The sequence below is a fragment of the Dipodomys spectabilis genome, unplaced genomic scaffold, assembly GCF_019054845.1.
Source record: "Dipodomys spectabilis isolate Male_0828 unplaced genomic scaffold, ASM1905484v1 ptg000067l, whole genome shotgun sequence".
NCBI lineage: Eukaryota > Metazoa > Chordata > Mammalia > Rodentia > Heteromyidae > Dipodomys > Dipodomys spectabilis.
The window spans coordinates 2,757,992-2,780,201 of NW_024870744.1; the positions used below are offsets into that span (position 1 = coordinate 2,757,992).

General features: G+C 57.7%; 2 protein-coding genes across 4 annotated transcripts; one reads left to right on the top strand and one right to left on the bottom strand.

The window, feature by feature from the left end:
* Positions 1 to 3,648: 3,648 nt before the first annotated feature.
* Positions 3,649 to 18,079, top strand: Pkn3 (protein kinase N3). 2 transcript variants are annotated; one of them, XM_042680958.1, is made up of 22 exons: positions 3,649 to 3,692; positions 6,461 to 6,689; positions 6,872 to 7,017; positions 7,788 to 7,899; positions 7,978 to 8,105; positions 8,233 to 8,416; positions 10,500 to 10,652; positions 10,799 to 10,908; positions 11,012 to 11,155; positions 11,407 to 11,482; positions 11,559 to 11,727; positions 12,121 to 12,223; positions 12,331 to 12,401; positions 13,088 to 13,151; positions 13,293 to 13,384; positions 14,697 to 14,873; positions 15,390 to 15,452; positions 15,590 to 15,666; positions 17,046 to 17,188; positions 17,284 to 17,391; positions 17,524 to 17,604; positions 17,695 to 18,079. In XM_042680958.1, exons 1-22 carry the CDS (start codon positions 3,669 to 3,671, stop codon positions 17,905 to 17,907), a joined length of 2,667 nt encoding a protein of 888 aa, XP_042536892.1. In that variant the 5' UTR covers positions 3,649 to 3,668; the 3' UTR covers positions 17,908 to 18,079. The 2 variants fall into 2 exon arrangements, with proteins under 2 accessions (XP_042536892.1, XP_042536893.1); XM_042680959.1 differs by lacking the exon at positions 3,649 to 3,692 and adding an exon at positions 4,440 to 4,523.
* A 94-nt stretch (positions 18,080 to 18,173) lies between these two features.
* Zdhhc12 (zinc finger DHHC-type palmitoyltransferase 12) lies at positions 18,174 to 21,418 on the bottom strand. Of its 2 annotated transcripts, none has more exons than XM_042680963.1 (5): positions 21,279 to 21,418; positions 20,230 to 20,366; positions 19,788 to 19,862; positions 18,884 to 19,050; positions 18,174 to 18,791 (listed from the first exon to the last, which is right to left on the bottom strand). In XM_042680963.1, exons 1-5 carry the CDS (start codon positions 21,376 to 21,378, stop codon positions 18,467 to 18,469), a joined length of 804 nt encoding a protein of 267 aa, XP_042536897.1. In that variant the 5' UTR covers positions 21,379 to 21,418; the 3' UTR covers positions 18,174 to 18,466. The 2 variants fall into 2 exon arrangements, with proteins under 2 accessions (XP_042536897.1, XP_042536896.1); XM_042680962.1 differs by having other exon boundaries at positions 19,788 to 19,865.
* Positions 21,419 to 22,210: the final 792 nt, after the last annotated feature.

The following is a 22,210-nucleotide window of genomic DNA, read 5'->3' on the forward strand; positions in this document are numbered from 1 at the left end:
TATGGTGTGCAGCCTGCATAGCATCGATGTACAAGCTTTCTTTGGCATTGGTCTCAGCATGGTCTTGAACTCCTGGCTTCAAGCTGTCCTCCCAGCCAAGCCTCCTGAGTGGCTGGGACTATAGGCCTGTATGGAGAAGTTTTTTGGTTGTTTGATTTTGAACAATTGGGAATCAGGAAGAGTCAGGCACATACAAGATTGCTTCTTAAACCTGTGATGTGGAACAGTGATAACTTGCCACACAACTGGGGTTTTCTTTTTTTTCTTTTTTTTTTCTTCTTTTGCGGGGGGGCAGGGGGGGTGTCTGGTCGTGGGCCTGAACTCAGCCTGGGTGCTGTCCCTCAGCTCTTCAGCTCAAGGCTAGCGCTCTACCACTTGAGCCACAGTGCCACTTCTGGCTTTTTTCCTCTTTGCTTATGTGGTGCTAGGGAATCGAACCCAGGGCCTCATGCATGCAAGGCAAGCGCTCTACCACTGAGCCATCTTCCCAGCCTTACAACTGGGGTTTTCTTTTTTTTTTTTGTCGGTCGTGGGGCTTGAACTCTGGGCCTGGGCGCTGTCCCTCAGCTCTTCAGCTCAAGGCGAGCGCTCTACCACTTGAGCTACAGCGCCACTTCCGGTTTTCTGGTGGTTTATTGGAGATAGGAGTCTCACGGTCTCTCCTGCCCGGGCTGGCTTTGAACCGAGATCCTCAGATCTCAGCCTCCTGAGTAGCTAGGATTACAGGCGTGAGCCACCAGCGCCCGGCTACAACTGGGGTTTTCTTGTGTGTGATTTTAGTCCTGTTTGTCACCTGTAGTATTCCTATTTTTGGAGGTGAGGCATCTTGCTCAGACAGATTTGAGCTCCTGGCCCTCAACCTCCTGCTTTGCTGGGACCATAGACATAACTACCATGCTCAAGTATTTGGTTTCAGGTGGTGTCAAGTTCAGAGGTCCTTTAAGGAAATAGCTCGTTCCTGGGTATTGTTAGTTGTAGGTGACTGTTTACTTGCAGGTCTTACAGAGGCAATATGGAAGCAGAGTGATAGGATCTGGCTACTGAGTTCTGTGCTTGGATGTGGGAGGGATCCTGGGCTGCCTTGGGAGTTGCAATCAAAAGAAGATACCCAGGTTGCTTCACTTGGAAGGTGATGGCTTTCTCAAAGCTGATCTATCCTCTGCATTCTGTACTGTAGCTGTAGTTTCAAGACCTTTAAAGTGCTTTAGATCATGATTTAGAGAAGATTGTTACCTGACCTGAATAACTGCTCTCCCTCCCCCGCTAGCAGGATTATAGACCTTGAGCCACTGGAGCCAAACAAGGTCTACATTTTAAAAGATGACTAGGTATAAAGACATAGCTGTAATCCTCAAATTGGCTGGAGAAGCACTGTTACACCTGGGCAGAAGTTAATAAGGCCCAGGCCCCATCTCAACCAGCCGGCTGGTTGGAGTATGCACCTGTGCCATCAAGATCATGATTGGAGGGACCCTATCTGAAAAATCAAGACCACTGCAAGTGTGGGTCCAAGTGGTAGAGCTCCTCTTCCCCCTCCCTCTTCCCCCCCCCCCCCCCAGGACTTGGACTCAACCTGGCCATTGTCCCTGATCTCTCACTTGAGCCATAGCTAGGCTTTTGGCTTTTTTGGTAGTTTATTGGAAATAGTCATTAGACTTCCCTGCGTGGGCTGACTTTAAACTGATCCTCAGATCTCAGCCTCTTGAATAGCTAGGGTTTCAGGTAGGAGCCTCACGGCACCTGGCGACATCTATGTCTGGGCTGTGATCCACATGGCTGGCAAGAACAGGTGCACACTATTGTCCCCAGCTCTAGTGCCTCCCCTGGAGGTGGAACAAATGCCACCTCACCCATTCATTGGTTGAGATAGTCTTAGACGCTTTGCCAGCACTGGCTTCAGATCTGAACCCCATCTTCACCTTCCCAGTAGCTGCAATTACAGGCTTGAGCCACGGTGCCCACGCAGTTATTCAAGTCAGTACTCCACCCAGCAGTGTTCCCTTTAGATTATGTGGCTGTGTTTATGAAGACATACAAGTTTATCAGGGTTGCAGTTTGATGATTAAAACAAGAATAACAAGCAAGGACTTTCCTAGTGGAAGGGGTGTGCTAACTGGATTAGGGGGTGACATTGTGTATTCATTCTATCCAGAGACCCTGAGAAGGTCAAAAGTGGTGTAGGCAGAACCCTTTTTTTTTTTTTTGTCGGTCATGAGGCTTGAACTCTGGGCCTGGGTGCTGTCCCTCAGCTCTTCAGCTCAAGGCAAGCATTCTACCACTTGAGCTACAGCGCCACTTCCCGTTTTCTAGTGGTTTATTGGAGATAGGAGTCTTATGGTCTTTCCTGCCCGGGCTGGCTTTGAACCACGATTCTCAGATCTCAGCCTCCTGATTAGCTAGGATTACAGGCGTGAGCCACCGGCGCCCGGCTGGCAGAACGCTTTTTTGACTTGTAGGAAGTCTCGGGCTTCTGTTCAGGTTCACTGCTCATGTAGTGTTAGAGACCACTTAGCGGGAGAACCATTTGGACTCTAGGTTATGCCAGGGATGTGAACATCTGTTTTTCTGACACTCATAGAAGACAGTCAACACACACAAGGTGCATTTGTGTGTCAGTGTGTGTGCACAGCTTTCCCCCGTTGAGGCAAATGAATGGATTCTACCTCTGAACCCCTTTCCCTACTTGTGAGGAAACCTCAAGGGGGGGAAATATAGCTGGGTGGCTTGCTCCTGTAATCCTAGCTATTCAGGAGGCTAAGGTCTGAGGATCATGGTTTGAAGCCAGTCTGGTCAGGAAAGTCTGTGAGATTCTTATCTCCAGTTAACTACCAAAAAGCTGAAAGTGGGGCTGTTCAAGTGGCAGAGCACCATCCTCAAGCACAAAAGTTCAGGGACAGAAAAACACAAAAACGGATTTCAGCTGGTCTTCAGTAGGTCACAGTCATGAGCCTAGTTACTTGGAGTCCAGAGACTGGAAGATCAGGGTTCCGAGCCAGTCCTGGCACGAGTTCACGACTCCCTTCAGGGAAGAGGGGAGCTGGATGTGGTAGCCATTGCCTCGCACCCCTGCAGATAGGAGAAAATATGCTCCAAGTAGGCAGACGGCTGATCAGGTGTCTCATGGAGTCTTCTCCCGGGCTGACTTCGAACCCCAATCCTCAGATCTCAGCTTCCTGAGGAGCTAGGATCACAGGCGGGAGCCATCGACGCCCAGCTTGCTGTCTTTGGCGCGTACACATTATCCAAAGGGGTCAGGGGCGCCCCGGGCTGGGCCGGAGCCCGTCGGACACTCACCACGACTTCCAACGGGAGGAGGGGGCCGTGGAGGAGGCCCAGCGCGCCACGGGCAGGGCCAGGCGTGGCAGGGCCACGGGGCCGCACCCCCCGACGGCTGGCCCGGGCATCGCGCTCGCCAGCAGGATGGGAGTCCCCCGATGGGGCCGAGGGGCGCGGGGCCCGGCGCGGAGTCCGGTTGCAGTTCCCCGGCGCGGCCGCGCGGCGGCGCTGGCCCCCAGGCCCCCGACGGGCCCGCGGGTCTCGAGAGGGGGCGCCGCTCCCGGCTCGCAGCCCGGGAAGTTTCAAGTTTGAAAGTCCGGGCCCCGCGGCCTGGGCTTCCGGGACCGGCGTGGACGGGAGGCGGGGCCGGCGGGAGCGGCGGGAGCGGCGCCATGGAGGAGGGGGCGCCGCGGCAGGTGAGCGGCGGGCGGGGCGCGGCGTGACGCGCGGCCCCCCTCCCCACTCGGGTCGGGTCCCTTAGCCGCGCCCCCCGCGCTCCCTCCGCCCGCCGGGGACCCGCGCCCGGGTTCGGTCCTCCAGGGCCGGGGGGACGCCGATCCTCCATCCGGAGCCCGACGGCCCGACGGGCAGGAGCCCAAGGGGGCGGGGACGGGGGACGTGGGGGGACCCGGGACGGGCGCTGGGCGCGGTCAACCCGGGCCCGCCTGCACGCAGGGACGGGGGGGGGGGGGGTCGGGGGCCCGGGGACGGCTGGACGACCCGTGTGTCACGTGTCACCGAGGCGGGGTGGCGCTGCGCTCCCCAGAGCAATTGGGGGTGAGGTATGGACGTTGGTGTAGAAGACCGGGCACTTGGGGACTGCAGCCCGAGCACCCTGGGGTGTTGAGAGGATGGTGCCCCCCCCCCCCCCGCCTTTGCTCTTTGCCCTGGTGGCTTAGGCCGCCCCAGGACTGGATGCACCCTCCCGATCCCCCTCCGCCCAGGTCCCCGGCCAGGCCCAGCAGCTGTGGCTTGTGCACATTTTCCGATTTCCTGAGCCTCCGCCCTGCCAGTGGCTGAGTGACTCAGGACCCCGGGGGGCTGGGGACCCAAGGCCCTGCATGGGATCTTTGTTTGCTCAGGCCTTGGCTCTGGCCCTCTGGCCTGGGCCGCCAGAGGATTTCCTGAGCCTCGCCCTCACCCTGTGATAGCCAGGCCGGCAGGACCAGTAGCTGTCTGGGATGGGGGGGAATCTGTGAGCTGGGTATCCACATCTCCATAGGGCTCAGGAGATGGATTCCAGACAGGTAAGAAGACAGGGCCACTGTCTGTGTTTGGGAGTGGGGAAGTGGGGGGGGGGGGGGGAGAGGGGGGAGTTGTCCTGGGCCTGGGCTGAGGTCAGCATTTTCCCCTTGAGCCTCTAGAAAAGGGGCTTTCTTCTTCCTCTTCCCGGCCATGACCCTGGGAACAGTGAGGGAGCTTTCTTTCCACTTCCTCCCAGAGCTGAACTGGGAGCGCATCCCAGAACCCCCTTACCCCAAGCCCTCTGTGGTAACTTTGCTACCTGTAACATAGGGGTGGCAGAGAAACAAGCCATAGCCATGTGATTTGGGGTGAATTCCTTTTATTTATTTATTTATTTTTGGTCGGTCGTGGGGCTTGAACTCTGGGCCTGGGCGCTGTCCCTCAGCTCTTCAGCTCAAGGCTAGCGCTCTACCACTTGAGCCACAGTGTCACTTCTGGTTTTCTGGTGGTTCATTGGAGAGTCTTAGACTTTCCTCCCTGGGCTGGCTTTGAACCTTGATCCTAAGATCTCAGCCTCCTGAGTAGCTAGGATGACAGGCGTGAACCATCACATCCCGCAATTCCTTCTATTTGTTAATTTATTTTTGTGCCAGTCTTGGGACTTGAACTCAGGGCCTGGGCACTGTCCCATAGCTTTTTTACTAAAGCATAATGCTTTATTACGTGAGCCACAATTCCACTTTTGGTTTTTGGTGGTTATTTGAAGACAGAGTCTCAGACTTTCCTGAGACTGGTTTTCCTGCCCAGGCTGGCTTTGAGCCACAATCCTCATCTTCCAGAGTAGGATTATAGGCATAAGGCACCTGCACCCATCTTCTTTTTTATTTTGTTTAGGGGGCTGTGCAAGGACTTGAACTCAGGGCCTCACATTTGCATGGACGGTGCTCTACTACTTGAGCCACACTTCCAGCCTCCCCTTTTGCTAGTTATCAATACTTGATCTTGAAGTCAGGGTCTCTCACTCTTACTCAGATTTTTTCCATTGAGCCATACCACCAGCCCAACTTTCTCTGCTGGTTAATTGGGGAAAAAGAAAACCTTACAGACTTGCCAGGCACTGGTTACTCACACCTGTAATGCTAGCTACTCTGGAGGCTGAGATTTGAGGATTGCGGTTCAAAGCCAGCCTGGACAGGAAAGTCTGTGAGGCTCTTGTCTCCAGTGAACCACCAGAAAACTAGAAGTGGCGCTGTGGCTCAAGTGGTAGAGCGCTAGCCTTGAGCTGAAGAGCTCAGGGACGAGGGGTAGAGTGCCAGCGTTGGGTGAAAAAGCCAAGTTATAGTGTGAGGGCCTGATTTCTTTTTGTTGTTGTTAGTGGTGGTGGTCGTGGGTCTTGAACTCAGTTTTCTGGTGGTTAATTAGAGATAATAGTCTCATGGGGCTGGGAATGTGGCTCAGTGGTAGAGTGCTTGCCTAGCACTCATGAAGCCCTGGGTTCGATTCCTCAGTACCACGTACACAGAAAAAGCCAGAAGTGGCGCTGTGGCTCAAGTGGTAGAGTACCAGCCTTGAGCAAAAGAAGCTCAGGAACAGCACCTAGGTCCTGATGTCAAGCCCCAGGACTGGCCAAAAAAAAAAAAAAGTCTCATACACTGTTCTGACTAAGCTGGCTTTGGGCTGTGATCCTCGGACCTCAGCCTCCTAAGTAGCTAGGGTTACAGGTGGAAGCCACCAGCACTTGGCTTGAGGCCCTGATTTCAAGTCCTCATATTTTACACACACACACACACACACACACACACGCACGCACGCACGCACGCACGCACGCACGCACGCACGCACGCACGCACACATGCGCGCACGAGGCCTGGAGGAAGATACTGAGCAAGTATCTGCGTTGTTGGGAGAGATGCTCCCAGGCCTGAGCATGGCGGCCTGGTGCTCCACTCACCTTTGCTGGAGAGGACTGTGGGCCCTGACGCCCCTTGCCCTTCTGCAGCCTGGACCTGCCCAGCGGCCCCTTCAGGATGAGAAAGAGGCCATCCGCCGGGCCATCCAAAAGGAGCTGAAAATCAAGGAGGGTGTGGAGAACCTTCGGCGTGTGGCCACAGACCGCCGCCATCTGGGCCGCGTCCAGCAGCTGCTGCGGTCCTCCAACCGCCGGCTGGAGCAGCTGCATGGCGAGCTGCAGGACCTGCACGCCCGGGTCCAGCTGCCGGGCCCAGCCGGTGAGGGGGGGGTCTCTCAGCACACCCTGGCTGCCCTGTACCTGGGCTTTGACCCTGGTGCACCTGCCTCACCTCCTCCCACAGCCCCTGTTCCTGTCACCAGGGGGTTGTGGTGGGGAGAGTTTGGGGATGGGGGGCTTTAGGTGGGCTGCGAGGTTCACAGGCCCCATGCTCTGCCCCAGAGCCTGCAGCCTCAGGATCCTGGTCAGGGACGGAACAGGCGCGGGCTCGGCACCTGGAGCTCCTGCAGAGGCAGCTGCAGGTGGAGCTGAAGGTAAAGCAGGGGGCTGAGAACATGATCCACACCTGTGCCCGTGGCACCCCCAAGGTAAGGTCCCTAGGGTCTGGTGGGAGAGACATGGCTCTCGATGTTTAGGGAAGTTTGGTTCCAGCCCCAGTTCTGGTACTGGGGCTTGAACTCAGAGCCTGGGAACTATCCTTTAGCTTTCTCTACTCAAGGCTAGGGCTCCACCACTTGAGCCATACCCCCACTTGCAGCTTTTTGGTGATTAATTGGAGATAGGAAGTCTCATGCACTTTCCTACATGGGCTGGCTGTGAACCGCAATCCTCAGATCCCAGATGCCTGAGTAGTTAGGATGACAGGCGTGAGCCCCCGGCCCCTGGCTTTCCAGTTCCTTATTCTGACAGGGAAATACAATCCAGACATTGACTGTGTAAGGGAGCTACAAACCTCAGCCTTTAGTCTAATGGGGTAAGGGCAGCCCCAAACTCCAGGTGGCTGTGGAATCCCCGCCCAGCCGGCAGCTGAGCTCCAGCTCCTGGCACAGCATTTGTCTGATAGGAAAGACCCTGGGTCTGACAGAGGAGGCCCAAAGCCTCTATCATTCATTTTATTGTATTTTGTCGGTTGTGGGACTTGAACTCTGGGCCTGGGCGCTGTCCCTCAGCTCTTCAGCTCAAGGTGAGCGCTCTACCACTTGAGCTACAGTGCCACTTCTGGCTTTCTGGTGTTTTCTTGGAGATCAGAGTCTCCCTGGCTAGACTAGGTATTCAGAAGAGCCAAGGAGGTTTGCGTGCGGGAGGGGAGGCTGGGGCCGAGCTCCGGGGGGCTAGGACCTGGGTGCCATCCGTGCAGGAGAGGACGCTCCTGGCAGCCGCCCAGCAGATGCTGCAGGACGGCCAGCTCAAGGTGGCCCTGCTGCGGATGAAGGTGAGCGCCCTGGAAGCCGGCGTGCCCCCGGAGCCAGGTGAGCAGGTCTTGGGGTGGCGGGTTAGCGGGCCGGGGGGCGGGGGTCGGGGGCCGACGGTGACTCTCCTCCCTGCAGGCCCCGAGCTGTTGGCAGAGGAGCTGCGGCACCGATTGCGCATCGAGGCAGCCGTGGCCGAGGGGGCCAAGAACGTGGTGAAGCTGTCCAGCAGCCGGAGCGCACAAGGCCGCAAGGCCCTGGCGGAGGTCAGACCGGACCCCCTCCCCTTGCTGCTCTTCCCTGGGGTCTGCTGTTCCCTCTGCGGTGAGCGGGGGCAGCTGCCGGCTCCCACTCGCCCTCCAAGGCCTGTCCCCGCCTGCGTCCCCTCCACAGGCCCAGGTCCAGCTCCAGGAATCTTCCCAGAAACTGGACCTTCTGCGCTTGGCCTTGGAGCAGCTGGTGCAGGGCCTCCCTGCGGTCCACCCTCTGCGCAGCACAGTGGCCCAAGAGCTGAGGACAGCCACCCTGAGGCACCCCAGGCCCGCGGGGACGCCCATGAAACCCACCGCCCTCACAGGTAAGCCTGGCCCCCTCCCACTACAGACAGGGGTCACCTTGGATTTTGAGGAGGACCCTAGAGCACTCTGGGCAAGAGTTCTCCCCCTCCCCCCATCACCCACTAGCTGTGTGACCCTGGGCAGCTGATATACCTTCTCTAAGTCGCAGTGTATCCATCCGGAAAATGGGATGATAATGGCTCCACCTCATAAGATTGCTGTAAGGTCTGAGGCTCAATGCAGGGCCGGCACTAAACACAGTGCCTGGCAGTCAGACCAGTGTGAGGAACCCAGCCTGGGGCCCCTGGACCCATCATAGGCAGCCTAGACTATTAGAACGTTTCCTTTCCTCCTCTTTCCTCCCACCTTTCTTTCTTTTCTTTCTCCCTCCCTCCCCTTCCTCCTTTTCCCTCCCTTCCTCCCTTCCTCTTATGTCCTAACAACTTGACTGGTAATTAACCAATAAGCTGAGTGCTGGGTCACGCTAAAGGCAGCCGCTGTCTGCTGCGGAGAGCGAAGGGCCTGGGTGCCGGGCCAGATGGAACCCATTCTGTGTGCCAAGAGCGGAGGAGGGCGAGCGCAAGCTCTGGGTGAGGCGCTCTACTCAGCCCCGGCCGTCAGGGAGCGGTTCCTGGAGTAGGTACTGTAGGAGTTTGGTCTTGAAGGGCTTTATAAAGTATCTACAGCCGAGTAGACAAGTTGGGGAAGGAGAGGGAACAGCTTCTTTAAGAAGTTCTTTCTGGGGCTGGGAAGGTAGCTCAGTGGTAGAGCGCTTGCCTTGCATGCTCGAGGCCCTGGGTTCGATTCCTCAGCACCACATAAGCAAAAAGAAAAAAGCCGGAAGTGGCACTGTGGCTCAAGTGGTAGAGCGCTAGCCTAGAGCTGAAGAGCTGAGGGACAGCGCCCAGGCCCAGAGTTCATGGCCCCACGACTGGACCCAAAAAAAAAAAAAAAAAGTTCTTTCTAAGATGCAGATCCCATCTGGGCCTGAGCATTTATCTCCAAGGTCTCTCTCTAGGCCCACCTTCCAAAATGGCGCTCTGCACCGTTTCAGTTCTCCACAGTTGCTAAATTCCCATTGCTTCCCCCACACACACCTTTTTTTTTGTCAGTTGTAGGGCTTGAACTCTGGGCCGGAGCGCTGTCCCTCAGCTCTTCAGCTTAAGGTGAGCACTCTACCACTTGAGCCACAGCGCCACTTCCGGTTTTCTGATAGTTAACTGGAGATAAGAGTCTCAATGACTTGAATTGTGGTTCTTAGATCTCAGCTTCTTGAGTAACTAGGATTACAGGTGTGAGCCACCGGCACTGGGCTTGCTTCCTCTTTCCTTTGTGACCCTAAAGATGAGCCCATTTGACTGTAATCCTAATTCCTCTGGAATTAGCCAGGCAAGAGAGTAATCCCTGAACGGCTTACCCTCAATTAACCACCAAAAAGCAGGAACTACAGTTCTAGCTCAAATGGTAGGGTGCCAGGCTTGAGTGAAAAAAGCCAAGTGAGAGACTGAAGCCCTGAGTTCAAGCCTCAGTACTGGCACAAAAATAAAAAGGCCATTAAGATGCCAAAACACTCTGGCGCTCACACCTATAATCCTAGCTACTCAGGAGGCTGTGATCTGAGGATCTCTGTTCAAAGCCAGCCTGGGCAGGAACATCCATGAGACTCTTCTATAAACCACTCAGAAAACCAGAAGTGGTGCTGTGGCTCACAAGGTAGAGTGCTCGCCTTGAGCTGAAGAGCTAAGGGACAGCGCCCAGACCCAGAATTCAAGCCCCACCACAAAGATGTCAAAAAATACATTTTGTATCCGTTGAGGTGGGAGGAGACCAGCGGTGGCCACTTCCCTGGCTCAGATGGGAGATGGGCCTAGGCAGTAAGCCAGCCAGGCTGGGGCGGAAGCTAGGCTTCCAACTCCCCTGAGCTCTTACCTGCCCCTTGCTCTCTGTGTCTCTGACCAAGTGGGTCTGAGAGCTGAAGCCTGCATCCACAGTGAATGCGTGATGCTCAGGCAGGAGAGAACCACTTGGTGTGCCCTCTGGAGAGGGTCCCAGGGCGCATGGGGAGGAGGCACCTGACCAGGTCCCCCTCTCGCCCTCCACCAGGGACCCTGCAGGTGCGGCTCCTGGGCTGTGAGCAGCTGCTGACCTCGGTGCCGGGGCGTTCTCCTGTGGCTGCGTTGGCCACCAGCGCCTCTGAAGGCTGGCTCCGAAGCAGGGCCAAGCAGCAGCGTGGAGGTAGCAGTGGTGAGCTAAGCAGTGAGTAAGGAAGAAGCCATCCGGAGGCAGCAGGGACCACGTTTCCCCTCCCCCCCCCCCCCCCCCCGCTCCCCCTGCTCTCCCCCCCCCCCCCCCGCTCCCCCTGCTCTCTGGGCCGGCTCTGAACCCCAGCTCTGGCCCAACAGATGAGGTGCTTGCTGTGTTGAAAGTGGACAACCGCGTGGTGGGCCAGACAGGCTGGGGGCCGGCGTCTGCACAGTGCTGGGACCAGGCCTTTGTGGTTCCCCTGGAGCGAGTGAGGCTGGCCTTCCTGTGCTTGGGATGGGCTGAACCAGAAGCCTCGTGGTGTGGGGAGCTACTGGACCCCACCCTCTGCCCGGCCTACCTCTGCTCTGCAGGCTCGGGAGCTGGAGATCGGGGTGCGCTGGCGGGACTGGCGGCAGCTGTGCGGCGTGGCCTTCCTGCGGCTGGAGGACTTTCTGGACAACGCGTGCCACCAGCTGTCCCTCAGCCTGGTGCCGCGGGGGCGCGTCTTCACGCAGGTGCTGGCCAGCCCCGAAGTATGGAAATGAGGCCCAGAGACGGGTTTCCAGTGCCATGTATGAGGCCGCTTTGAGGCCTGCAGCCCTGTCCCACCTCACGCATGATCCTTCTTCTCTGGCCTCAGTTTCCCCATTGCACAAATGAGGGTGGGAGGTCAGCTGTCTTGAAGCTGCTGGTGGTGTTGGGGCTGGGGTCGTGGGGTGGGGCTGTGGCAGCTGGACCGTCTCCCGCTCTGCCTGTGCCCTTGAAGGTGACCTTCTGCGACCCTGTCATTGAGAAGCGGCCTAGGCTGCAGAGACAGAAGCGTATTTTCTCCAAACGCAGAGGTATGGAAGGTGGGGGGGCTGTGTGTGGAGGGGATGAGGCTCTCGGGGTGCTGGGACTGAGCCCACTGTCCTCCAGGCCAGGACTTCTTGAGGGCTTCTCAGATGAACCTCAGCATGGCGGCCTGGGGGCGCTTGGTCATGAGTCTGCTGCCCCCCTGTAGTTCTCCAAGCACCATCAGCCCCCCCAAAGGAGGCCTGCAGACCGCCACTGCACCCCGAGGGGCCTCCCATCTTCCTTCCCCCAGGTAAGGAACCCCCTCCCCTAGACCGCACAATTTCTTTTTTTTTTTTTTTTTGTCAATCGTGGGGCTTGAACTCTGGGCCTGGGCGCTGTCCCCCAGCTCTTCAGCTCAAGGCGAGTGCTCTACCACTTGAGCCACAGTGCCACGTCTAGTTTTCTGGTGGTTTATTGGAGATAAGAGTCTCACCAACTTTCCAGCCCGGGCTGGCTTTGAACCTCAATCCTTAGATCTCAGTCTCCTGAGTAGCTAGGATTACAGGCGTGAGCCACCACACCCTGGTGACTGCACACTTTCTTTGGCGCAGTGATTGTCTTTCTATCCCCAGCGTGGCTGTCTATCCTGCCACTGTTTCTTCCTCCTGGGCGGGGCCACCCACAGGTCTGCTTCCTTCCACAGTCACTTCCTGCCCAAGAAGAGCCCCCTGAGAGAAGAGGTCAAGCCTCCACCCAAGCCCCCACGCCTCTTCCTGCCCCAGGAATCAGCCCCAGAGGAGACCCCGGTGAGGCCGGGGGTACTGGTCAACCCCAGAGCTACTGGGTCTGGGGGTGGCCACGAGGTGAAGAGAAGAGGCAGCCTGCCCCGCCCTGAACCCCCCTGCCTTCACAGTGTACCAAGCGCCCCCACATGGAGCCTCTAGCTGGACTGGCTCCTGTCCCAGCCTCCGCTGCACCCACCAGGTAACTCATGTCAGACACGGGTGTGTGTGCATGGGTCCACACCTCCCGCCCCGGCTCCTCGGGGTGGCCACTGGCTGAATCACTCTGCTTCCTAACTCTGAGCCCATTATTGAGCTCCAGCTGTATGCAGACTTCAGGGAGTCGCTGAAAGCTCTGCCATGTGGACAGCCCAGCGAGCATCAGGCCGCTCAGGCAGATGTCAGACCTGGTCCCTCATGGCTGCTTGCCAGCACAGGGCCTCGAACTCAGTGCCTCACACGCTCATTTAGGCTTTTTCTCTCAAGAATGGTGTTCCATGCCTCCACTTTTTGGTGGTTAATTGGAGATAAGTGTCTCATGGACTTTCCTGCCCAAACTGACTTTTTTTTGGTCGGTTGTGGGGCTCGAACTCTGGGCCTGGGCGCTGTCCCTGCGCTCTACCACTTGAGCCAAAGAGCCACTTCTGATTTTCTGAGTGGTTTATTGAAGATAAGAGTTTCATGGACTTTCCTGCCAAGGTTGGCTTTGAACCGGGATCCTCAGATCTCAGCCTCCGGAGTAGCTAGGATTACAGGAGTGAACCACTGGCTCCCAGCTCCAAGCTGACTTCTATCCATGATCCTCAGCTCTCAGCCTCCTGAGTAGCTAGGATTCCAGGCATGAGCCACCAGCACCTGAGCTACATGGTGGGTCATCTCCTTTTTCAGGAAAGCCCCTGGGCTTCAGGACTTCCGCTGTTTGGCTGTGCTGGGCCAAGGACACTTCGGGAAGGTTCTGTGGAAAAAGATGGGCAATCCCCTCCTCCCCTTCCCCCCCCCCCCCCCCCCCGCCATGTTAACTGGAGTCAGGGGAGTGTGTGGGAAGTTAGGCAGCTCGGCCTGCCCTGACACCCCACTTCTATCTGGTGCCCAGGTCCTCCTGGTCCAGTTCAAGGGGACGGGGAGGTACTGTGCTATCAAGGCCCTGAAGAAGCAGGAGGTGCTGAGCCGGGACGAGATAGAGAGGTGAGAGCGGCGGCCAGCGTGGGTGTGCTCTGGACACCCCCGGCCCTGGCCCCAGAGGCTGCCCTGGCCCCCACAGGGCGGTTCAGGGGCCAGTCAGGCCTGGGTTCTCGTGTTGTTACCCACTGTGTGGTCTGCGTGCCTCTGGCCGGCCATGACCAGGCCCTCTGTTCCCGCCTTGCCTCACTTTGTGCCTCTCTCAATGGGGCCAGGGTGGTTATTACAAGTCTGTGAACCCCGGATATGGAAACAGCACTTTTCACTTTGTTTCTCTTTGCTGTGGTCCTGGGAATTTAACCCCAGGGTCATGCAATTACTAGGTAAGGTGTTTGCACTTGAGCCATGCCCTCAGTCCTTTTTTTTTTTTTTGCCCGTCATGGGGCCTGAACTTTGGACTTGGGCACTGCCCCTCAGCTCTTCAGCTCAAGGAGAGCACTCTACCACTTGAGCCACATCACCTCTGGCTTTTTCTGCTTATGTGGTGCTGAGGAATCGAACCCAGGGCCTCATGCATGCAAGGCAAGCGCTCTACCCCTGAGCCACCTTCCCAGCCCTTGTGCAGTTTTTTTTTTTTTTTTTTGGGTCCAGTCGTGGGGCCTGAACTCTGGGCCTGGGCGCTGTCCCTCAGCTCTTCAGCTCTAGGCTAGCGCTCTACCATTTGAGCCACAGTGGCACTTCCGGCTTTTTTCTTTTTGCTTATGTTGTGCTGAGAAACCCAGGGCCTCATTCATGCAAAAGCAAGCGCTCTACCACTGAGCCACCTTCCCAGCCCCCTTGTGCATTTTTTAAAAAAATATCTATTTTAGGTACTATAGATTAAACCCAAGGCCCTTATTCAAGAGCTAGGCAAGTACTCTACCACTTGAGCCATGCCTCCAGTACTGACTTTTTGCTGGTTCATTGGAAATAATCTCATGGAATTGTCTACCTGGCTGGCTTTGAATCATGATCTTTATATCTCAGCCTCCTGAATAGTTAGGGTTAACGGTGGTGTGAGCCACAGGTACTTGGCCAAAGACAGCCTTAAGCCTTAAACAACCATCCTCCTGCCTCAATCTCTGGAGAAGCTAGGGGTTTTTGTTTGTTTGTTTTTTTAACTCACAATTTAAGTGTGCTAGGCAGGTGTTCTACCACTTGAGCCAAAGCCTCCAGCCCTTTTGTTTGTGTTTTGTTAACACGGGAGCTGGCCTGGGGATTCCAGGTGTGCACCACCATACCCAGGTCCCCATCGGTCATGGGTGCTGTGTGGTGCCAGCCGTGGAAAACCTCTACCATCTGGCTGTCCTCCATTCTAAGACTCAGCCCTTCCCTGTAGTCTGTACTGTGAGAAGCGGATCCTAGAGGCTGTGGGGCGCGCCGGGCACCCCTTCCTGCTCTCCCTCCTAGCCTGCTTCCAGACTTCCAGCCACGCCTGCTTCGTGACTGAGTTTGTGCCTGGGGGTGACCTCATGATGCACATCCATGAGGACGTCTTTCCTGAGCCCCAGGCCTGGTGAGTTCCTCACCCCTCCCTCCTGCAGCAGACTTCCTGCTTCCCTGGCCTGAGGTGAGGTCCTTGAGGCCAGTGCTTAACTGATGGAGAGTGTGGATCCTGGGCCTCTATTCTGCCTGTGGCCTGAGCTGATAGGATTGCTGTAGGGATGAGTAATGTCTGCAAGCCTCCTAGGGTGAGAACAGCAATTGGATTTAAAGTCTGCCCTCCAGGGCTGCCTCGGGAGTTCGGAAGGCCTGACTGGGCACTTCCAGCCCAGCCCTGGGTTTGATTCCTTACCTAGGGTCTCAAGTACTTATTTGAGGTGGGAGGAGGGAGGATTGGGAGGGAGCCGGAAGGATGGGGTGTGCGCCACGCTCGCCCCAGGCTCTGCCATAGCAGCAGCGCCCTAGTGGAGCCTGCAGCGAGTATGCACAACCTCGGGCTAACCTGTGGCCTTCCCAGCCAGCTTCTCACCCAGACCCTGGAGCCTCCCCGGGCGCTGGCTGCCCCTGAGTTTTCCCTTCCCGCCTCTAGCTTCTACCTGGCCTGTGTGGTCCTGGGGCTGCAGTTCCTCCACGAGCAGAAGATCATTTACAGGTAGCTTTGGCCCCAGAAGTGCTGGGGCCGTGCAGGGTGGATCAAGGGATGGACACCGCCCTCCTCCCAGGCTGCCCTCTGGAGTCTGCTCTAACCTGGCTCTCCTCAGCCCTCCTGATCTGTTCCCCTGCCCCCAGGGACCTGAAGTTGGATAATCTCCTGCTTGATGCCCAGGGCTTCCTGAAGATCGCAGACTTTGGGCTCTGCAAAGAAGGTGGGGCCACATCTTTTAGCTTTGCCCAGGCCAGCAGGAAATCCCCCCCCCAATGATGCCCTGGGGCCCCTAGTTTGGCCCTCACACTGGGGGTACAAGTTGGGAGCACTGCCTCCTCCTTTCTAGCCTGTAGCTGGTCTGATTAGGGCTGGAGACAGCATTGGTCCTGTCTTCTGTGTCACCTTGGCATGAGTTCGGTGAGACTCTGTGACCCTGACTGTACTCACCTTGTAGGGGGTAGGGCAGGGCTTGGCACGGTATTGCTCTCGGGGATCATAAAGGTTGGTACTGTTTTCTTTTTTGGTCAGTCATGGGGCTTGAACTCTGGGCATGGGCGCTGTCCTTTAGCTCTTTTGCTCAAGACTAGCACTCTACTATTTGAGCCGCAGCACCACTTCCGGTTTCCTGCCTGGGTTGGCTTTGAACCTTGATCCTCAGATCTCAGCCTCCTGAGTTAGGATAACAGGCGTGAGCCACTGGAGCCTGGCTATTTTTTATTTTTGTCCTGGTCCTTGGGCTGGAACTTGGGGCCTGGGCACTGACCCTGGCTTTTTTTTTTTTCCCCTCAAGGCTAGTGCTTTACTACTTGAGCCATGGCTCCACTTCTGGCTTTTTAGTAGTTTATTGGAGATAAAAGTCTCACTGACTAGCCAGGTGCTTTCCTCCCTGGGCTAGCTTTCAACCTTGGTTCTCAGATCTCACCCTGCTGGGTAGCTAGGATTGCACGTGTGAAACACCAGCTCCTGTTTTATTATTTATTTATTTGCTGGTGCGGGGGCTTGAACTCAGAGCATAGACTCTGTCCCTGAGCATCTTTGTGCTCAAGTATTGCCTTCTACCACTGAGACACAGTGCTACCTCGGGCTTTTTTTTTTTGCATAGTTAATGGGAGATAAGAGTCTCACAGAGTTTCCTGCCTGGGCTGGCTTCGAACCTTGATCCTCATATATCAGTCTCCTGAGTAGCTAGGGTTACAGGCATGAGCCACCAGTGCCTGGCTGTTTTATTTATTTATTTATTTATTTTGGGTCCGGTGGTGGGCCTGAATTCTGGGCCTGGGCGCTGTCCCTCAGCGCTTCAGCTCAAGGCTAGCACTCTACCACTTGAGCCACAGCGCCACTTCTGGCTTTTTTCTTTTTGCTTATGTGGTGCTGAAGAATCGAACCCAGGGCCTCGAGCATGGAAGGCAAGCGCTCTACCACTGAGCCACCTTCCCAGCCCTTTATCGGTGCTAGGATTCATCTCAGGGCTTAACGCACGTATACCAGACAAGCTGAGCTGGGAGCCACTCCCCGCCTGCCATGGATTCTCAGGGCCTGAGACACCAGGTGAATGAGTCACACCCAGGAGCATTGATTGGTGTGGATGTTACCTTGCAGGGATTGGCTTTGGGGACCGGACGAGCACCTTCTGTGGCACCCCGGAGTTTCTGGCCCCTGAGGTGCTGACCCAGGAGGCCTACACGCGGGCTGTGGACTGGTGGGGGCTGGGCGTGCTGCTCTATGAGATGCTGGTGGGTGAGGTGAGAGCAGGCGCTGGCGGCCGGGCTTCGGGTGGGGAGTGCGTGGCACGTGCATCTCGTGGCACGTGCATCTCGCGGACCCACCGTCTCTACAGTGCCCGTTCCCAGGAGACACGGAAGAGGAGGTGTTTGAGTGTATTGTCAATGCCGATGCCCCGTACCCCCACTTTCTGTCTGTGCAAGGACTCGAGCTCATTCAGAAGGTAGGTCCCCGCAGGGGCCATCAGGGGCCTGTGTGCCCTGTCACCTCTTTAGTGCTCTCCAGCACAGCTCAATCGGGGTGCCTCTCAAAGCCAGCGGTAGAGTACCCCAAGTTTGTACCTGTCCTCTGCCAGCTCCTCCAGAAGTGTCCAGAGAAGCGCCTGGGGGCAGGGGAGCTGGACGCTGAGGAGATCAAGGTTCAGCCATTCTTCCGGGTGAGTGGCCAGGGTCCCGCAGCTCCCAGTGCCCAGCCCGAGGCCGGGGCGCTGCTCTACCCTCTCCGCCTCCTCTCTCCTTGTCCTCAGGCTGTGGACTGGCAGGCCCTGCTCACCCGCACCGCCAAGCCCCCCTTTGTGCCTACGCTCTGTGGCCCTGCAGACCTGCGCTACTTTGAAGGTGAATTCACCGGACTGCCGCCGGCCCTAACCCCTCCTGCCCCCCGAAACCCCCTCACAGCCCGCCAACAGGCCGCCTTCCGAGACTTTGACTTTGTGTCTGAGCGATTCTTGGAGCCCTGAGGCTCTCCTGGCACCTCGCTCACCCGCTTGCACACTTGCTGGCCCCGATATTCATCAGCCTGTGCAGCATGGGGAACCACTACTGGGCCCCAATACTGATCACCTCGTACGGCTTGGAGGTGAGGGCGCCATGGAGATGACCACAGACCGACTTCAGGAGCTTTTTCTCAGTGTTACCAGGCAAAAAATATGTCCCATCCCCTCCTGCCCACCCCTTCTCTGCCTCGGGGCGAGGCCTGGACCAGAAAGGGCGCCATGGCAAGGAGTGGATGGTTTTGTCTTTTTTAATACTTGACTTTATGGAATATTAAATGTGTAGAATTATTTAGCACTGAAAGAAGCCCAGCTGAGGGCTGGGAGAGAGTCTGGGGTCCATTTGTGCTGGAGCTGCCCCAGGCCCCATTTCTCTCCATCTTTCCCAGGGAAGGCAGAGCTCCCCCCACCCCCCAAGGTGTGCTGAGGCCTGGGAGGAGTGTGTGGGAGCCCAGAGCCCAGGCCGAGCCGGGCTCACTCAGCCTCATGTTCCCGGCACAGGCTGGCAGCCCTATCTCCAGTGACCCTAGACAGCCTGGCTCTTGCCTTCCTCCTCCTCCTCCTCAGCCCAGAGGGTCTCCCAGGGGCCCGAGGGCCAGCCGCAGAAGAAGTGGGCCAGGTTTCGGGTCAGGCCACGATCGAAAGGATTGTTGGGCCGCTGGCGGAGGTAGGCGATACGGTGGGAGGAGATGAACTCCCAGGTGGTCGTGTTGCTGGCCACCAGGTAGAGGTGCGAGGCCAGGAGCAGGCCGGCCACCAGGGAAAAGAGAGAGAGCAGCAAGAAGGTGGCGAAGAGGAGCCCACTAGACCGCAGCCACAGTCCCCAGGGCTGGAAGAACCGGAGGCCAGACCTGCAGCACGGGGACGGGGACCCGGGCTCTGTTCAGACCTGAGGGTGTGTGCTGCCCACCCTCCCTCATGCCCCACGCGCGGTGGTACCTACCATGCCAGGTACAGGCCCCACAGGAGCACCACCAGCTGCAGGGCCAGGTAGGCCACGAAGAGCGGGTGGTTGCGCTCCCCCACGCAGTTCTCCATCCAGGGGCAGTGGTGGTCGTAACGACGGACGCAGCGGCGGCAGTCACGGCAGTGCCGGGCCCGCAGGGGCTGCTGTGAGCGAGGAGGGAAGTCCTGTGAGCCCTCCACAGGCAGGGGCTGAAGCCGCTGTTTGGCTTTTTGGTTGCTTAATTGGAGTTCCAAATCTCTTGCCTGCCTAGGCTGGCTTCAAATTCCTGAGCCTCAGATCCCAGCCTCCTGAATAGCTAGGAATACAGATGTGAGCCCCCAGTGGCCCACCACTGGGCTGAGGTTTACATGTGAAAGGCTAACTGGCTGCTTGTGGAACTGGCACTAGAGAAATGGGGGTGAGTGGGCCAGGAGGTAGCTTTAGGGCTTCCCTGCCTGGGTTTATTTAGCAATTGGACAACTAAATGGGAGTCCTGGGTGTTTTTGATCACCTGTCCCTGGTTCTAGGGCCAGGTAGTAGAGCATCAATTTTGGGTCTCCTGAGAAGCTAAAGTTATAGAAGATTATAGCCATGGGGCTTGAACTCTGGGCTTGGGCACTGTTCCTGAGCTCTTCTGCTCAAGGCAAGCATTCTACCACTTGAGCTACAGTTCCACTTCCAGTTTTCTGGTGGTTATTAGGAGATAAGAATCTCATGGACTTTCCTGCCCAGGCTGGCTTTGAACTGCGATCCTCCGATCTCAGCCTCCTGAGTAGCTGGGATTACAGGCGTGAGCCACTGGTACCCTGCCTTTCTTGGAGGAGGGATGGGGCCAGGGAGATCTCAACTTTATCCTGGCCCAGCCCATGTTGGGGAGAGGGCGTGTCCCTCTTTCACCCACCAGCACCAGGCAGTATCTGCAGCGCCGAAGAGGGATGGCTGGAGGAACCATGGCTGTCTGTTCTTCCTTGGGCTCCTCCTGGAAATGAGAGATGAAGCGTAAGTGGGACCCCTCTGTGAAGCACATGGCAGCAGTGGGCACCTCCCTTGGGGGCCAGCATAGCTGTGAGTATGGAGGATTTGGGCCCATTCCGTATAGAATGGAGGTGTGAGTAGGTCAGAGTGCCTGCCCTGCAATGAGCAAAGCGGTATGGCCTTAGTGAGTCACTTTCTGTCACTGGGCCTTGGTGATTTCCTTGTTGTAGGTTAGGGGTCTAAGGCTGGCAGGGGACTCACTGAGCTGCCCCCATCAAAGCCTGTGGTCTGGCATGGGATCTGTTACTGGGGCCTTGGGTGCCTGTGGCCCAGGGGAGGGGTTCAAGTCCCCAGGGGACCCTTGTTACCTGTGGCTGGGGCTGAGTGTTCACATAGCCAGGGTCCATGAGTGACACAGCCAGGTAGAGCAGCAGGGAGCCCAGCACCAGCAGCAGGAAGGTGAGGGGCAGGAGCAGCTCCCCTTGCTCTTCCCACTGCCGCAGCTCTGGAGAGACCAAAGAAGGGCAGTGAGGCCGGGCTGGGCACCACAGAAGCACAGGGCTGGGCAGCAAAGTGGCTGAATAAGGCCTGGCAGTCAGGGGGAGAGGAGGAAGGGAACAGGAAGGTAGGCACATGTGAATGGGGCAGACCTGATGGGTATAGGGTGAGGAATTAAGTGCTCCTGAGTCTCTGGCCTCTGGATGGGCAGAGATAGGTCTGATCTTAAAACTGAGACCTAGAGGCTGGGACCTAGAGGCCCCTATGCTGCAGAGGGGCCCAAGGACTTCCTGGCAGTTACTCCCGGTGGGAGTGACTGAAGATTCAGGTGCCAGACAGCAGAGTGGCCAAGTCTCTTGCCCTTAGTTGGAAAAGGGAGCCAAGAACAGAGGTGGATTTGGATAGCGTCCTGGCTTGCTGGCAGGTAGAGGCTGGACCACTGGGGTGGGGGCTGCCCTGAGTAAGGGCATGGCAGTGGAGGTGGGAGGGAAATGATCGCCACACTACGAGACTATGGGAAGTCGCTGCCCCCACCATGGGTGCTGTCCGGCCAGGATGGGAGCCCGGACCCCGGCGGCCGAGGGTGTGGCACGGTGCCAGAGGTCCTCCCGATCTTGCACTGAGAGGTTCGGAGTCAATTCCTGGAAATTCCGGGGTGGGTCCAGGGCCAGGGTAAGAAGCGGGGTGGGGGGCGCCCGGCCGCCCTTGGATTTGGTGGGCACCGGTCAGGAGCCGGGGTAGTGGCAGGAGGGCAGTGGGTATGATTAGGGAAACAACTGGGTGGCGCCGGGCTGAGGGCCAGGGAGGGCTCTCGGAAGCTGGCCAGGTGGGAGAACCCCAACATCTCTGAGGGGGGCCGGGAGGGCAGTGAGACGCCAGTGTGCAGGGAATCACGCGGGATCGGGTGGGTCCGGCTCACCGGTGTCGTGCAGGAAGAGCACCAGCGTGATACCCCAGGTCAGCACGGTGTGCCCGGTCCGCACCAGGACCCCAGGGCTGAGGAGCGCCCAGGGCGCCATCGCCTCCGCCCCGGGCCCCACCCGGAAGAAGCGGCCAGGGGGGGCGGTCCCTCAGGAGAAGAGGGGGCGTGTCCGTCTGGTGATTGGCTGACAGGGAGGCGGGCGGAGCCTGAGAGGGTCATGCCGGCAGCCTATTGGATGGCAGCCGCGACCGAGTGGGCCCTCAAGCCAACAGGTGCCTGAGGAGGCTGGGGGCGGGGCCGGCGCGCGCGCAGCCGGTAACTCCACCGACACTCCCCCACCTCCCGCCCCGCCCCGCCCGCCCGCCCCACTCCAGCCAGGTAACTTTGAGGAGCGGGAGAACCACTCCCTCCCAGCGCCCCCTACGCCCCGCCCCCAAGGGCTCCGCCCCCGCCGTCCCGCGCACGCGCACATCCCCCACGGCGCTCCCAGGGCCGTGGCTCTGGTGGTTGGTGCCTAGCCGGAACTGCGCCCATTGAGGCGACGCGGTGGCAGGCCCCGGGGGCCAGGCCTGCCAGAGGCTGCCCGGGAAGGCGTCCTCACCTGTTTGCTTTTGGATGGCGGCGTGAGCCACGCCGTCTGGGATCCTACCGAGTCACTGAACCAACTCAGCTCGTTACAGCTGTGACCAAAGGTTTATGAGATAGAGCGAGCCAGGCTCGTGGCTCCTGCCTGTAATCCCAGTTACTCAGGAGGCGATCAGGAGGAAAGTGGTTCAAGGCCAACTCAGGTAAAAAGTGAGATCTCCTCCCCGCTCTCAGTAAGAAGCTGTGTCCACCCCTGGCGGTGCGCACCTGTCAGCCCAACCACACCGGGAGCTTAGAGATGTAAATTGTGGTACACGCTAGCCTAAGCACAACTGTAAGACCCT

Coding starts and splice junctions, on each gene's coding strand:
- Pkn3 (XM_042680958.1), top strand. CDS start 3,669: ATGGAGGAGGGGGCGCCGCGGCAG. Junction 7,900..7,977: donor CGGCGTGCCCCCGGAGCCAG/GTGAGCAGGTCT, acceptor TCCTCCCTGCAG/GCCCCGAGCTGTTGGCAGAG. Junction 11,156..11,406: donor GGGGGCGCGTCTTCACGCAG/GTGCTGGCCAGC, acceptor GTGCCCTTGAAG/GTGACCTTCTGCGACCCTGT.
- Zdhhc12 (XM_042680962.1), bottom strand. CDS start 21,378: ATGGCGCCCTGGGCGCTCCTCAGCCCTGGGGTCCTGGTGCGGACCGGG. Junction 19,051..19,787: donor GCAGATACTGCCTGGTGCTG/GTGGGTGAAAGA, acceptor CCTCGCTCACAG/CAGCCCCTGCGGGCCCGGCA. Junction 18,792..18,883: donor TGGGGCCTGTACCTGGCATG/GTAGGTACCACC, acceptor CCCGTGCTGCAG/GTCTGGCCTCCGGTTCTTCC.